At 39.3% G+C, this 16,369-nt stretch overlaps 1 protein-coding gene across 1 annotated transcript; it reads left to right on the top strand.

Moving 5' to 3' along the window:
* Positions 1-14,926: 14,926 nt before the first annotated feature.
* Positions 14,927-15,877, top strand: LOC148120081 (olfactory receptor 11G2-like). The gene has a single exon (XM_087895858.1). It carries the CDS (start codon positions 14,942-14,944, stop codon positions 15,875-15,877), a length of 936 nt encoding a protein of 311 aa, XP_087751984.1. The 5' UTR covers positions 14,927-14,941.
* The last annotated feature ends 492 nt before the right edge of the window (positions 15,878-16,369 follow it).

Genomic DNA, 16,369 nt, shown 5'->3' with positions numbered 1-16,369 from the left:
TCAATATCAAACTAAATGGAGAGAAACTCAAAGGAATTCCAATAAAATCAGGAACAAGACAAGACTGTCCACTGTTTCCATATCTATTCAGTATAGTACTCAAAATTCTAGCTAAAGCAATAAGACAACAAAAGGGGATAAGGAGACACAAATTGGGAAGGAAGAATCTAAGCTTTTGCTATTTGCAGATGATATGATAGTATACATAAGTGACCTCAAAAATCCTACCAGGGAAATTCTACAGCTGATAGACACCTTCATTAATGTGGCAGGATACAAGAGCAACTCAAAAAACTCAGTATCCCTCCTACATGGACTGTGAAAGAAATCAGAGAAATATGAGCCTTCACAATATCTACAAACAATATAAAATATCTTTAGGTAAGTCTAACAAAAGAATTAAAAGACCTGTAAGACATAAATTTTAATTCTTTAAAGATAAATTGAAGAAGATATCAGAAAATGGAAAGATAGCCCATGTTCTTGAATAGATGCAATCAACATAGTAAAAACAGCAATCATACCAAAAGCAATCTACAGATTCAGTGCAGTCCCCACCAAAATCCCAGAACAATTCTTCACAGACCTTGAAATAATATTCAACTTCCTATAGAAAAACAAAAACCCAGGATGGCCAAAACAATCCTGTATAATTAAGAAACTTCTGGAAGCATCACCATCCCTGACTTCCAGATCTACTATAGAGTTATAGTAATGAAAACAGTTTGATATTGGCACAAAAACAGACAGGTGGACTGATGGAAACAAATCAAAGATCTTGACATTAAATCACACTCCTATAAACACATGATTTTTGACAAAGAATCTAAAAGTATACAATGAAAAAAAGAAAACTTCTTCAAGAAATGGCATAATTGGAGGTTGACATGTAGAAGAATGCAAATAGATCCATACCTATCCCCATAAACAAAACTCAAGTCCAAATGGGTCATAGACCTCTACATAAATCCAGCCACACTGAACCTAAGAGAAGAGAAAGTGGATGTAGCATTGAACACATTGACACAGGAGACCACTTCCTGAATATAACACAGGAAGCACAGAAACTGAGATTGACAATTAATAAACAGGACCTCCTGAAACTGAGACGTGTATGGAAAGGACACAGGCAACAAGACAAAATGGCAGCCTACAGAACAGGGAAAGATCTTCACCAACCGCACATCTGACAGAGGAGTGATATCCAAAATATACAAAAAACAAAAGAAGCTAGACATCGAAATACCAAATAATCCAGTTTAAAACTGGGATACAGACATAAAGAATTCTCAACAGAGGAATGTCAAATGGACAAAGAACACTTTAAAAACTTCTCAACATCTTTAACCATCAGGGAAATGCAAATCAACACAACTCTTAGATACCATCTTACTCCTGTCAGAATGGTTAAGATCAAAAATACTAATGATAGTGTATGCTGGAGAGGATGTAGAGTAAGGGAAACACCCCTCTATTGTTGGTAGGAGTACAAACTTGTAAAGCAGCTTTGGAAATCTGTATAGTGAGTTCTCAGAAAATTGGGAATCAATCTACTTCAATTCCACTCTTAGGAATATACTCAAAGCACACATATTCACACCACAAGGACATTTGCTCAACTATGCTTATAGCAGCATTATTCATAGTAGCCAGAACCTGGAAACAACCTAGATTCCCCTCAACGAAAGAATGGATAAAGAAAATGTACATTTGCACAATAAAGTACATTTACACAATGTGATACATTTATACAGCTCATAGATTTTAAGAAAATGACATCTTGAAATTTGCATCCAAATGGATGGAACTAGAAAAAGACATCCTGAGTCTAGGCCCTGAAAGACAAACACAGTATGTGCTCACTCGTAAGTGGATGTTAGACATTAAGCAAAGGATAACCAGCCTACAGCCCACAACCCTAGAGAATCCAGAAAACTAGGAGGACCCTAAGGAAGACATACATGGATCCACCTGGGAAGGGGAAACAGACAAGATCTCCCGAACAAACTGGGACTACGCAGGGAAGAGGGAAAGGGAAGTGAGGAGGGGAAAGGAGAACAAGGGATCAGGAAAGGGGAGATGGGGAAGGACAGAGGGGGACAGCAAGGAAAAGGCTTGATGGGGGAGCTGTTTTAGGGTTAGTGAGGGAACTGGCACTAGGGAAATTCCCTGGAATCCACAAGGATGATCCCAGTTAAGAATCTAAGCAATAGTGGAGATGATGGTACCTGAACTTGCCTTCCCCTGTAATCAGATTGATGACTACCTTAATTGTCATCATAGAACCTTCATCCAGCAACTGCTGGAAACAGATGCAGAGATCCACAGCTAAGCATTGGGCCCAGTTCCTGGAGTCCAGTCATAGAGAGAAGGAAGCAATAATATGTGCAAAAGGGTCAAGACCATGACAGGGTAACCCACAGAAACAGCTGGCGCTATTTATGGGAGCTCACTGACTCTGGACTGACAGCTGGGGAACCTGTATAGGACAGAACTAGGTCCTCTAAATGTGGCTGACAGTTGTGTGGTTTGGGCAATTTGTGGGTCCACTGGTCGTGGAACCAGACTTCATCCCTAGTGCAGAGCTGGTTTTTTGGATTCCATTCCCTTTGGAGGGATACCTTGATCAAACCAGATACAGGGAAGAGTGCCTTGGTCCTGACTCAAGTCATGTGACAAAATTTGTTGACTTCCTATAGGAGGCCTCACCCTCTGGAAGGAAGGGTGGCAGGAAGGTGGTAGGAGAGGAAGAAGGAGAAGGAGAGGGAACTGTGATTGGTATGTAAAATTTTTAAAATGTTTAAAAATATATAATAAAATGAAAATTTCATTCTTAATTTCTTTGTTTTCTATTGTAATATTTTCTTGTTTTATATCTGATTATGCTAATTTGGGCAATTTTTCCTTTGTTTTGGTTAATTGGGTCAACGATCACTCAGTTTTGTTTAACTTCTCAAAAAAAAGTGTTTGGTGACTCCTTGTATTGTTTCTTTGTTAATGTTCAATTAATTTCTGTTCTTACTTTTATTATTCTTGCCATCTACTACCATATTGAGTTATGTTTTTGTTTTTCCAAATTATCAAGTTGTGTCATTAAGTCATATATTTATGTCTCTTCTTCAACTGCAGGAACTCAGAACTACAAATTTCTCCTTAATGACTGATTTTAATATGTACAAGCAATTTTGTTATATTGTTTTCATATTCATTGAATTCCAGGAAAATTTTAATTTCTTTTTGATTTCTTCTTTGATTCACTCCAGAGAAACTCCCCACTTCACATCAAGCAGCCAAATGCACCAACCACAAACTGGTCCATCGCCTATGGACCTATGGCACCAGACAGTTGGGCATTCTAATGATCTCTTTGGGATAAGGAAACAGGGCCCAACATACCACCGGGGCAACCTGAGTGGGACAGTGAGAATCACACTGAGCCCTGGAGCTATCCACTCCAGCTCCAAGAATTAAACAAGAGCCCACCTGGTACCTGGCAGCCCGGTCAGATAGACACTATTAGTGAGAGAGAGCAGGGATATAGTATGGAGGTTTATGGAAAAGAGAGAGACAGAAATGGTTAAGATTCTATAGACAGATGAAAATGGGGAAGCTCTGTCAACCAATCACATCTAGTTAAGGCATGGCTACCTGGAGCTCAGGAAGAAAAGCTGAGAGGACCCAGATCCGTGCTCTTTCTTGCTCTCGTTCTCTGTGTGGCTCCGGCCAGACAGATAGGAAGTTGGACCTACCATTCTTGTACCATGAGTTTCCCCTTATAATCATTAAAATATAATTGTTTTTCTTGAGCCGACCTGGTTATTTATTGTACCAACGTAATTCACAACAGCTTGCATCCAAACGTGGGGCCACTAGAGTTTCTGGTAGCACTGGCCAGCCACATCCATGTCGCATTCATTTGGGCATAGACTGTCCCAGGTTAGCACCCCAGCTCTGAGCCCCATAGGCGTTTGTTTGGTCATAGATCGTCCCATCAGCTTTCCTTGGCTCCGCACCCTGCCACCACAAACATAGTTCGCCCCCTTGGCTTCCCTCAGCTCCGCACCCCACGCCCTGCCACCGTGCAATCTCCCACCCTGCGCCATGCTGCAGCTGCCCCGCAGCCAGAGCTGGAGACTATTGAACAGCCAAAGACATTCACAGAGCACATGGTCTGTGATTTATACTAAAAAAAAATAACTTCTTGATTTGAGTATTTTTCAGTATTTCCTTTAAATTCAGGCATCTAAAACCAAGCACGTGGATTCAGGTGCACCCCAACACCTACTGGCAGGCAACCATTATTGCACCTACTCCAGCTGATTTAACCACAGGTAAGATTTAGCATTTTGAATTTAAAAAGGGCACTATGTCAGACAATCTAACTGTCCAAGGTTTCCATAGCCTTTTCACTTACACCATGTGTGAGGTCTTACAAGATGTATATGACATCCCTCCTACACTGCCATTTTTAGGGTTTACTTTGTTTCTTGTACTCTGTCTTTTTTTTCATAAAAATATTGTTTGACAATAGAAAAATGATGCAGGCTTAACAGACTGAATCCAGGCTTCTTGAAAAAAAAAGTTGTAAATCTAAGGAAGGACACAACCGTCTTAACTAACCATTTTCAGTCAGCTGAATACCAAATACAGACAAATACCAATACAGACTGATACCAAACTTTTCAAGAAAGAGATTGAATGACTTGAAAGAGGATACTAGGACTTTGTTTAATATGATTCGGTCAATTGAGTTATTTTTGGAAAAGGTACAGTCTAATTGTAATTCATTTAAGAAGAGATTCAGCACTCTAGAGAAGGAAACAACTGATTTGGCACATAAAACCCAGTCCATGACAGTGGGTGCTGAAACATTATTTGAGAAGATTCGCACTGTTGAATGTATTAATCGGACTCTGTCAAAGAAATATGACAGATTGACTGATAGAATGTCTCTCCAAGAAGGTAATATACATGACATAAAGATTATGTCCAAGGATTAGTTATTATTTCTAATGGACAGACTTCATACCTTAGAATCCTCAATGAGGACATTAGAGCAGAATACTTGACAAGAGATCCAGACCTTGCAGAAGGCAATGGTAAACAGATTTAAAAAGAATGAAGAAATTATTGACTTTGATGACCAGGAACAAAAGATAAGATGTCAAAATTTAACTTTGTCAGTATGTAAAACTCACCAGGATAGCTTCCCCAGAGTTCTACCTGCCTTTCCAGTAATAGCATCAGGAAAAGAAGCTGGCTCCAAAAACCCTAAGGTTATCAAGGAATATACATGGGAGCCCATATGTATGAGTGATTTTTTAAAAAATTCAACAAGCAATTGTGACTTACGGACTACATTTGTCCTTTGTTAGAGACATGGTCAAAACCTGGGCTTTCAGTAACAAAGCCACACCTCACGATTGGGCTCAGTTAATCTCAGCTGTCCTAGAAAGTGGACCGCAATTGCATTGGTGATGCTTTCTTACAGAGGAAGTAAGAATTCTAAAGTAACAGGAAAGAGCGAAAGGAACTGAGATTTCCCTAGATCAAATTCTAGGTGATAGACTTTACTCTGATCCTCAGGATCAAGCTCATTATGATTATCACACCCTGTCCGTATGTACCACAGCAGCTTTAAAGGCTTGGGACGGGGTTCAGGAATCAGGACAGAGACTTAAGTCATATCTTAGGGTTAAACAGCGTCAGAGAGAACCTTTTAGTGACTTTTTGCAAAGACTAACTAGGGCTGTACAAATAGGGATAACTGACCCAGAAGCTAGATATATAATAATTGAATCTTTAGCTTATGAGAATGTCAACATAGAGTGCAAAAGGATCCTGAGGCCTATAAAGATCACATCAACACCATGGATGAATGGGTCTTGCATACAATGAATGTTGAGACACTTAACTATGGTACTGAAGCATGGGTAGAAGAAGCTATTTCCAATGGTAAGAGATGACATCAGAATACCAAATGTTTTAATTGTGATAGAATGGGAAATATGAGAAGGGATTGTAGACAACAGATTTCCAGGAATAATACCTCTTCTGGGAATAATAGGAATAGGAAGACTCAGCCTTCAGGTTTATGTAGGAGATGTGGCAAAGGCCAACATTAGACCAATGAATGTAGGTCAACAAGAGATAGACAAGGCAACCCGATACCATTGGGAAATGCTACGGGGGGGGGGGGGGGGCTCTCACAGGCTCCCATGACAAATGTGGTCCAGTCATTCCCAGTTACTGTGGAGAATATGTCTTGTCAGGAAAATTAGAAGGTCCGTGCCTGCTGTCAAAAGCAATAATAGTCTGAATGATGAGATAAATGTGGAGAATGAGTCAAGAACTCTGCTGGAACAGAGGAAACTAATATTCTGGCAGACTTCTATAAATGAACAAGGACCAAAGCTAAGAGTGTATATAAATGGCATTTTTATTGAAGGCTTATTAAACATGGGTGCGGATGTAAGTATCATTACTCCAAGAAAATATACAGGATGAGGGTAGGGTTCTGTTCTTATCCCGCAGGAAAACACTCATCTTCAAAAAATTCAAGGAACCTTTGTAACATGACGGGTCGGCTTGTTGGGGTTTCCATCCTGCCCGGTACCCCACAACCGGCAAGTCCCAAAGAATCAATCACACAGAGATCTCTATAAGTTATAAAGCTGATTGGCCCATTAGGTCAGGCTACTTATTAGTTCTTATAACTTATGTTACCCCATTATCCTTATCTACGTTAGCCATATGGTTTGGTACTTTTTCAGCTGTCAGCTCACATGTTTCGTCTTCAGTGGTCTGCGCAGGAGTGGCAGAGGGAGCTTCCTGCTTTCCAGAATACTCCCAGTCTCTTTGTTCCACCCCTACTTCCTGTCTGGCTTTCCCACCTATACTGCCTGCCTGACCAATCAGCGTTTTATTAAAATATGATTGACAGAATACAGTTTGAATACTGACAGATGGAAACAATTTATAACCCAATAAGAAAGTGCAATTATTCAACACATACTCGTGTGTGTGTGTGTGTGTGTGTGTATGTATTTACATTTATAATTATATAGAGCTGGTTATGGAATTGTACTCTGGCTCAGTCCCTTTCTAATTCTAAGCCTGTTGTTAAGAGAAAACCCAGCTGTCTTGTGTCAAGAGCCATGATATGGGACAGAAGGAAAAAAAGATTTATAAAACTTCTTTACCTTTCTTCATATCTATTTTTGTCTTTATCATTCCTTTCATTAAATATGTGTGTGTGTCTATATAGATATTGCTTAAGTTTTCCATAATGAACAATAAATTTCCCTGCAGTAATCTTTGAAGTTTCCAGAAAGAAGATGGGGCCCCATAACAACAACTCCACCTGGTTGATATGATGTCATGATACTGGTAGCGCTACTACAAGATCTGTTTTGGGTACCAGCTGCACAAGACGGTTCCAACTTGGCTAGCTAAAATGGTGCACATCTTTTACAACATACTGGCCAGACTTCAACAAAATACTCAGAGACTATTTGCAATTTTACAGACATTAATCTTGGAATTTAACCATCATTTACTTTCACAGGATCCCCTAGAAAGAACGTCACCCCATGACAGCTGGAAGCAGTTTTAGAGGGCGACATCCCCATCCAGCAAATTTTGCCCTCAGGCTTAGGGACATCACTTATGGGTTGATTATAATTGGTATACGGTTGAGAGATGGGGGAGGAATTTTATAGGCTCAGAGATCTTTTTGAAAAAAAAAGAGGAATAATTGAATGAAGGGATAATAGATTGGTATTTGTGAGTTATTGTTTTTAGACAATTATATTGGTATAGACTCTTGTATATTGATACAAAGTTAAATTATATTGAATACTGTACGCATGTATGCTTCTACCTCTGTTTAAAACATTGTTTATGTATTGATATATATTTAGCATATTTCATTGTACATTACTACCTCTGATCAAGATACTTATACATTGTTTACATTTGAAGGTCATTGTCCTCATTTATTGCACAGTTGTCTTAGTCTTTAAGTTAGATAGATATTGAGAATTATAGATCAATAGTCATCTATGTTTGTCATATTTATAATTAGACTAATCAGGTTCTTTAGATACATAAAGATTATATTCAGTATAGATAGATAATCTTCAACCTCTTCAAAGAGCTGTAGAAAATGGCCTTTAATCTAACTTAGAGTTCTGTGGTAGTGAAACACAATTGCTCCTGGCAATACTGATCTATTCCCAAGAGAATGTTGAGCACCAAAGACACTCCACCTGGAGCCTTTCTTCTTGGCAGAACTGGCCTTTGGGCAAATAAATGCCCATAACTCAACTACTGACAAAGATACATAGTATCCATAAATGGATAAAACAGGACTGTCATATCCTGCCAAGACAGGGTAAGATAGTTTTGAAAAGTTTCTTGCCTTTGAAAATGGTATGGCAGTTACATTAGGCCTTAGCCAAAGTTCCTTGCTTCAACATTGCAAATGAGACTTTGGGTGATTGCCCAGGTAGCCAGTTGTCTTTGTCATTTGTTGCACATTCTGGAAGTTTCTCGATTGTACCTCCTGTTTACTCAAGTAATATTATTTCCCTTCTCAGATCTTTGATGGAATTGAAGATTAGATAATGGTAGTTACCTTCCTCATGATTTAGACAAGCTTAATTTCAATGCAATATTTAGACTCCTTGCAATAGAATGTTTAGTAAAACTTTTGTTATACATTCCTTGCTTAATATTGCTTGTTGTTTGTAATTTTATATTTGGTATCTGTTCCTATTGTATATATTGTATTGGGTTTGGATCGATCTTGTTTAGACAAAAGGGGGAGATAATGGGGAAGCTCTGTCAACCAATCACATCTAGTTAAGGTGTGGCTACTTGGAGCCCAGGAAGGAAAACTGGGAGGACCCAGATGCATGCTCTCTCTCGCTCTTGCTCTCTGCATGGCTACACGCTATAGGCTTTGGGTCCAGCTACAGTCAGTGCACCGCTGGAGAGGGAGACTATTGAATAGCCAAAGACATTCACAGAGCATACGCTCTGTGATTTATACTAAAAAAAAATAACTTCTTGATTTTAGTATTTTTCAATATTTCCTACAGTGCAGCATGGGGTGGGGGAGTGCATGGCGATGGGGCTTGGGGTGTAGAGCCGAGGGAAGCCGAGGGGGCAATCTATGCCTAAATGAATGGCTGTGGGACTCAGAGCTGGGGTGCCAAGCTGGGACAGTCTATGCCCAAATGCTGTGCCTGGCCAGAGCTACCAGAGACTCTAGTGGCCCCACATTTGGGTGTCAGGTGTTGTGAATTAGATTTGTATGATAAATAACCAGGCCAGCTCAAGAATAACAATTATATTTTAATGGTTATAAGGGGAAACTCACGCTACAAGAGTGGAAGGTCCGACTTCCTATCTGTCTGGCAGGAGCCGCAAAGAGAGAGCGAGAGCAAGAGAGAGAGCGCACCTGGGTCTTCCCAGTTTTTCTTCCTGAGCTCCAGGAAGCCTTGCCTTAACTAGATGTGATTGACTGACAAAGCTTCCCCATCAGAGATCAGAGAGGAAGGGAGCTGGCTGAGATAGTAAGAGGCTGACCCTTTGACTAGTGACAACACATTGGAAAACTTGCCCTTCACTTTGGGCAGTACAGCAGAGACCACCCTGTTGATGAGAGCACAGGGAGCCAACCCTGAGAATGTGACTAGGGGAGACCTAGACCCCGCATGGCGGCATGAGCTGGGGAGAAATGCCTTCCATCTGCCACATCCCATCAATGTTTAAGGCAGGAGGGGGAGCTGATCCTGAAGTAACAAGAGTAAGAGAGCTTTCTCTGCTTCCCACAACCTGCAACCCTTGGAAGCATAGGCCCTGTATGTTGCCAGGGCAGCACAATAGTCCAACTCAGATGGAAGAGGGGTGAGTGACCCAGCTCTGAGGTTGTGAGCATCTGTCTTGTGGTGACATGGACAGAAAAATGATGCTCCCCCTCACATATATCCATCAGTGCAGGTAGCAGGAGGGAGAGCTGGCCCTGTGGTCTTAACAGTGGTAGAGCTATTCCTGACCTGCACCAGCTACAACACGCAGGAGAGCAAAACTTGTGAGTGCAGGTATGGGTAAGCCAACCCTGAAGCTGTAACCTTAGAAAAGTTATGCAAATTTCACACCTAGCAGACCAAACCCACAGCTGCCCAGGACCAGACCCAAGGACACTGGCCCGCCCCATCATCCAATCCATCTATGATCTGCTGGAGCACGTGAAGGAACCTGACATGCAGACCTAAAACCTCAGGATCTCCACAACACAGGCCAACAATAGGATCTCCAGGATGAGCCCTAGTGAGGGCCCAGCATCAATAGAGTATTAGGAACCAGAGGTCTCCAAGCAGACCAATGATTCTTTTCAAGTAAAGATAAATGAACAAAGGGGTTCCCAGTGTGACTCACTGTGTAACACTGAAGATTACATGACGAGATTTTTAAATTTATCTCTTTTGTTTTACTTTATTTTTTTCTCTTAAAGTTTGTTTTATTTTGATGGTGTGCTGGGGGACAGGGAAATGAATGGGATCAAGATACTGTATGTGAAAGGCACATAGAATAAAAAAGAGACAGAGAGATCTCTAAGAGACTAAGACCCAACAAAATGAATGACTCCTGGGTGAAAATAAGAATCAGAAATTAGGACACAATGCCCAGAGGGAAGAGTGAGCAAGGGAATAAGAAGTAGAGAGCTCTGTTCTCAAATAGTTCTCTAGAACAAAAGAGCACAGAGCTTGCCCTGCCTAACATCCCAGGATCCTACAGAAAATTCTCCTCTGGCCTTCAGGACAATATGTTCTGCACCTTCTCTTCTAGTTGGCTGTTACAAAGTCCGCTACCTCTGCCCTCAGATAATTCTGGAAGAACTTGTTTAAGATGCTTCTCTTGATAGTGTCTCTTCTGAGTCAAGAAAGAAGGTAACATGGTGGTTAGCTAAGGAAAATGGTAAAGTACAGTTGATGAATCCATGGCCCTGAGAGCAGTTCATGCTTCACTTTGTGAGTCTACGAGGTGTGAGATATAGGCGTGTGCCCCCACCTTGTCTATTCCCTGCCTCGCTCAGCACACTTCACAGTAACCCTTTCTGGAAGGCATTACTATATCACTGGATATTAGAAGAAATTAATAGATGTAAATAAGTGCTTTGTAGAATGTTCCTCAGTTGTGCTATTTAATTATCATACCCATGCTGGCGTCTGTCCTTGCACAACAGCACAGCCATTAGAGGACACAGGTGGACACTCTTCAGATTCTAATTTTATGTAAGTACAGTAGGAGTGCTTACTGGATGTCAGGCACTTGACAAATAATATTTATCTAATTCTCAAAATACTCTCCAATGTCCAGGAGAGGGAACCAATGTATGAAGGAGGCAAAACTTGTCTAACACATACAGCACAGGGGCCATCCTCAAATTCAAATGGTCTAGCTTTCAAGGTGATGACTTTTCACACACCATTTTCAGGTCGGTGAGGCCATGGAGTATGTTGACATATTTTATTGTCTAGATTGGATGGGAATTTAACTAGTGAGAATGCACAACTAAATGTTCTACTTTGTTTCTGTGACTTAGCTTCAGGGGAAAGAAAGTAACAATGAAAAACACCTGGGACAGTAAATTATTATCCAGAAGTCCACACAGCCCTGAAATCCTACTTTCATGTCCCATTTCCGAGGTCACAACAGAAAGTGAGGGAGAGCAGAAGGAATGATCAGTTTACATCAAAAATCAAGAAACATTCTTTCCTCAACTCACATCTTATTTTGTTAACATTGAAAGCTTTCACAAATTTCCCATTTCCCAGGACAGTTTTTAAGGCATATCCATGGGAACCTACGCTGAGAGGGAGCTGCACTAAACAACACGCCATATTGCTCATTGTCAATACAAAAACACAGCTCCCACCTCAATGCACATAAGAAATATTCTACTCCAAATGAGTACACTTAGCCTAGAAACACAAATGCAGGTTTCCAAAAGGACATGTTATACTCTGAAAATACTTACACATGATATTTTATTGATTGTATCACAAAGAAAGTCATAAATTGAGACATTTAGCAAATACATTATTATCAGATGCTATGCGCATGTAAAAGCTAAATAATTTTTGTTCCTTACCATTAAAAAAATTCAACCCTAACATCTGGTAAACATGGGCCTGAGAAGCCAGGAAAACTGTTTTCAGAAGAGAAAAATAGTAAATTCACTAAGGAATTAGTGATTGAATTATATCATTTACCAGCCTTCTCTTTATTCCACACTGTGAACTGGGGATAACATTTACCTGTCACACAGTGGGAATACTGTATCTAAAGTTTAAAAAGACAAGAACACAGTTTGTCCTAATAAGTAAAGACTGCAGTGGAGGAAAACAGGTATTTTGGCTGGCAAATTGTTTTCTTTGACTAGATTGTGTATTTTTCCCAGTTGTATATTTCTACAGTTATATATACTGTTGAAAAACGTTGATATTTAGAGTGTTTGAAGTAATTTATTATTCTTTATTTCTAGTTTGCCTTCTGACAAATGTGTTCCATATTTATAAATCTCTAAAGGAGATTTACCATAATATCTAAGATATTGTAATTTTTATTTGTTATCAACAATTTTAAGTATCCTGTTATGTTGGTGGTACAATAGTTATTTGGGGATATTTCAGAGAAATTTAGATAATAGTAAAGTACAACTTTAAAATACTTAGTAAAATTATCTTTTCCCATGAAACAAGGATAGAAACAAAAACCAGACTTACAAATTATTCTGTGAGCTTTTGCAAAATAATTAAGTCTCAGTATTTTTTAATTAGAAAGAGAAAATGGACTATGATAGCTTTAATATGTACTATCAAATATTATTATTAAAGTTTTTAGTAACAGAAGTTCTAATTATTCACTTAAGCAAAAATATGGCTCTCAAGTTATGAAATACAGTGAACATTGTCAATGGAGACTGTTTGTACAAAAGAGTTAAACCAACCTGTGAGTATTTCTCGGTCAAAGTTACTCTGAGATAAGTCTGAGTGTGTCATAGTATTTTTCAAAGCCTTGAGTCTTTTGGGGGTTTCTGTTGCCTTTAGCTCAGACAATTTTAACTCACTTTTGTTGTTTTAATCATGTGTGTGTTGGGAGATGTGAATCTGAGTGCAAGTTTCAACAGAGGCTGGAAGTGTTGGATTCTCCTGAGGTTGCAGGTAGAGTTGATGCACAGCCATCTCTCCTACCCCCTCAGATTCACATTTATAACAGTATTCTGATTGGTTGGACCCAGTTAATAGTCTTCCTTCTTTCTTAATAGAACGTTTATTTGGTTTTATCTCTAAGAAATTCAATATAAAAAAGAGATACCCCCCAAAATGGGATTCCGTTTGGAAGATTTTAAGTGTCTTTGTAAATTTAAAAACTAGAATTTTATTCAAGTTATTTTAAATAATAAAGCGGCTAATGAAAACTTGAAATTTTAAAGTATCAAAATGGGTTAATTGATATTAAAGCACATAATTATGACAAAAATATCATTGGTGAAAGAACATCATATCCTCATTTGGAGCTTTATTACATATAAGTTTATATAGAGCTGGCAAGATGGTCCCATGGGTAAAAGAGCTTGATGCCAAGTCTGGTGACCTTTGTCGGATCCCCGAAGACCTAAATGGTAGTGGAGGAGAGTCAACTCATGTAAGTTGTCTCTGATCTCCACATGTCCACTGTATCATGTATGTACTCAGACATGGTCACATGCATGCAGATATGTGTACACACACATAAGTAAATACATAAAGGTAAATTTGAAAACAAAACTAGTATTATGTGTATCAATTAGAAGCATGTCCAAGAAAATTCAAAATATCATAGATAATCTTTTAAAAATCTAAAAGGAAAAGTATTTAAGAATGATAAAAAAATGAGAGTCCATAGAAATGCTGCAGCAAGGTCTTGACTTTAGCTACCTAGGGTGCTGAACGGCCAAGGTAACTGAAGATGGACATCACCAGCTTTGCCGAAGTTTACCTGGGTATGACATGAAGACACTGGCACAGGGACTACGAATCTAGGAGATTTTCTCTTGAAATTTTGTCACATAGAGAGTGACTAGAAGAACTATAGAGGACCATGTGACAGTATACTGATGGGAGTCTTTGATGTGGGGTATTATCCAATCAATGCAGTAACCTTGTGTTGATTCTTATTCATTTAGTTTTTTGTCTCCTAAAATTCTTTGAAACTTCCATAATCAATTCTAAACTTTTAATTACATTCCAAGGCCCTTTATATTAGTCTTCCTATAAATGCAAAGGGAGGTCCTGTATTCTTGCTTTTCATTTTTATGGAACACAAAATAGTTATTTTATGAGAAAATATCTAATACTGCCCAATAGGGACAGGTTTTAGGTTTCGACAAATTATGGGACTGTCTTTTGCTAAAATAGCCAAAAACGTTAGCCAGTTCTGAAAAGTAGCATCATTAATTTATTTAACTATAAATATAGAAGTTGGAAGATAAGAGACATGCTGAAATTTTGTATAATTTACAAAATTTTACAAATATGTTTAAATATATAAGTATTTAAGTTTATTATTTTGGAGTTCGATACATGTGTATAATGCATTCTGTTCACACTCAGTGCCCCACCTTCTTTTATCCCCTTTTCTCCCTAACAACCTCCTTCTTATCAACAACTATCATATGTTTCTCCTGTGTGGTTCACTGGGTTTAAAACAGGCCACCAATGTGGGGGCGAATGTAAAGTTATTGACTGAAACATGAGCTCCATCACTGAAGATGATAACTTTCTCTCTCTGATACTGAGATGATGATGTTTGGGCAAAAATTATTTTCTTCCCTCAGCAATTTCTAGGATATTCAACTGTTTCTCATGCCTTTACAACTCACAGACAGATGAAAACCCTCAGCAGCCCCAACAACTCCACCACCATCTCTGGCTTCATCCTCCTGGGATTCCCCTGTCCCAGGGAAGGGCAGATCCTCCTCTTTGTGCTATTCTTTGTTGTCTACCTCCTCACACTCATGGGCAATGCTTCCATCATCTGTGCTGTGCGCTGGGATCAGAGACTCCACACCCCCATGTACCTCCTGCTGGCCAACTTCTCCTTCCTGGAGATCTGGTATGTCACCTCCACGGTCCCCAACATGCTGGCCAACTTCCTCTCTGACACCAAGGTCATCTCCTTCTCTGGGTGCTTCCTGCAGTTCTATTTCTTCTTCTCCTTGGGTTCTACAGAATGCTTTTTCCTGGCAGTTATGGCCTTTGATCGCTACCTTGCCATCTGCAGGCCTCTACACTATCCTGCCCTTATGACTGGGCGCCTCTGTAACATTCTGGTGATCAGTTGCTGGGTGCTAGGTTTCCTCTGGTTCCCCGTTCCCATCATCATCATCTCCCAGATGTCCTTTTGTGGGTCCAGGATCATAGACCATTTTCTATGTGACCCAGGTCCTCTGTTAGCCCTTACCTGTTCAAGAGCCCCACTGATGGAATTTTTCTGGACAATAATAACTTCTCTGCTCCTCTTTACTCCTTTTCTCTACATCATGGGATCATACATGTTGGTCCTACGAGCTGTGTTTAGAGTTCCTTCAAGAGATGGACGAAGAAAGGCCTTGTCCACTTGTGGGCCCCATGTGACTGTGGTTTCTCTTTTCTACGGTTCAGTGATGATCATGTATCTGAGCCCAACATCTGAGCATGAAGCAGGAATGCAGAAACTTGTGACTCTGCTTTATTCTGTGCTTACTCCACTAATGAATCCTATGATTTATAGTCTGAGAAACAAAGATATGAAACATGCAATGAAAAAAATTTTGAAAACATAAAAATTAGAATCTTAGTCAATCAAAACACATTCGAGTGTGAAGGTAGATACTGTAGAATATTATTCAACCACAAGAATAATTAAATTGTGTATTTTACACCAACATGGATAAAATGGGAAAACACTGTGCTAAGTAAAATGAGTCAGTCATGGGTAGTCAAATATTGCATGTTCTCATTTAAGTGTAGAAAATTTGGAATAATACATAGCACTAGAAAGTGTGAGGAAATGCAACATGGTCAATGTATACAAGGGGTACAGTTGAGTAGTTGCTCAACAGCTGTGTTTAATAGTAGAATAAGATAATTATGTCTGACATGTGTTAATTCTGTTTCATGCAAAATGGCCGAGTTTTGAATATTCCCAACATAAAAGATACAATAAACATTTGAAATGAGACTGTTGACAATTACCTTAAAGTAATATGCATTGTATTCATATACAATGCTATCCTGATCAGGATACTGAATGCTATCCTGTACCTCACAAATAT

Source organism: Myodes glareolus, chromosome 12 (assembly GCF_982192425.1).
Source record: "Myodes glareolus chromosome 12, mMyoGla1.1, whole genome shotgun sequence".
In the NCBI taxonomy this organism is placed as follows: Eukaryota; Metazoa; Chordata; class Mammalia; order Rodentia; family Cricetidae; genus Myodes; species Myodes glareolus.
Note: the sequence above shows the minus strand (reverse complement) of the source record. Positions and strands in the feature narration are given on the sequence as shown.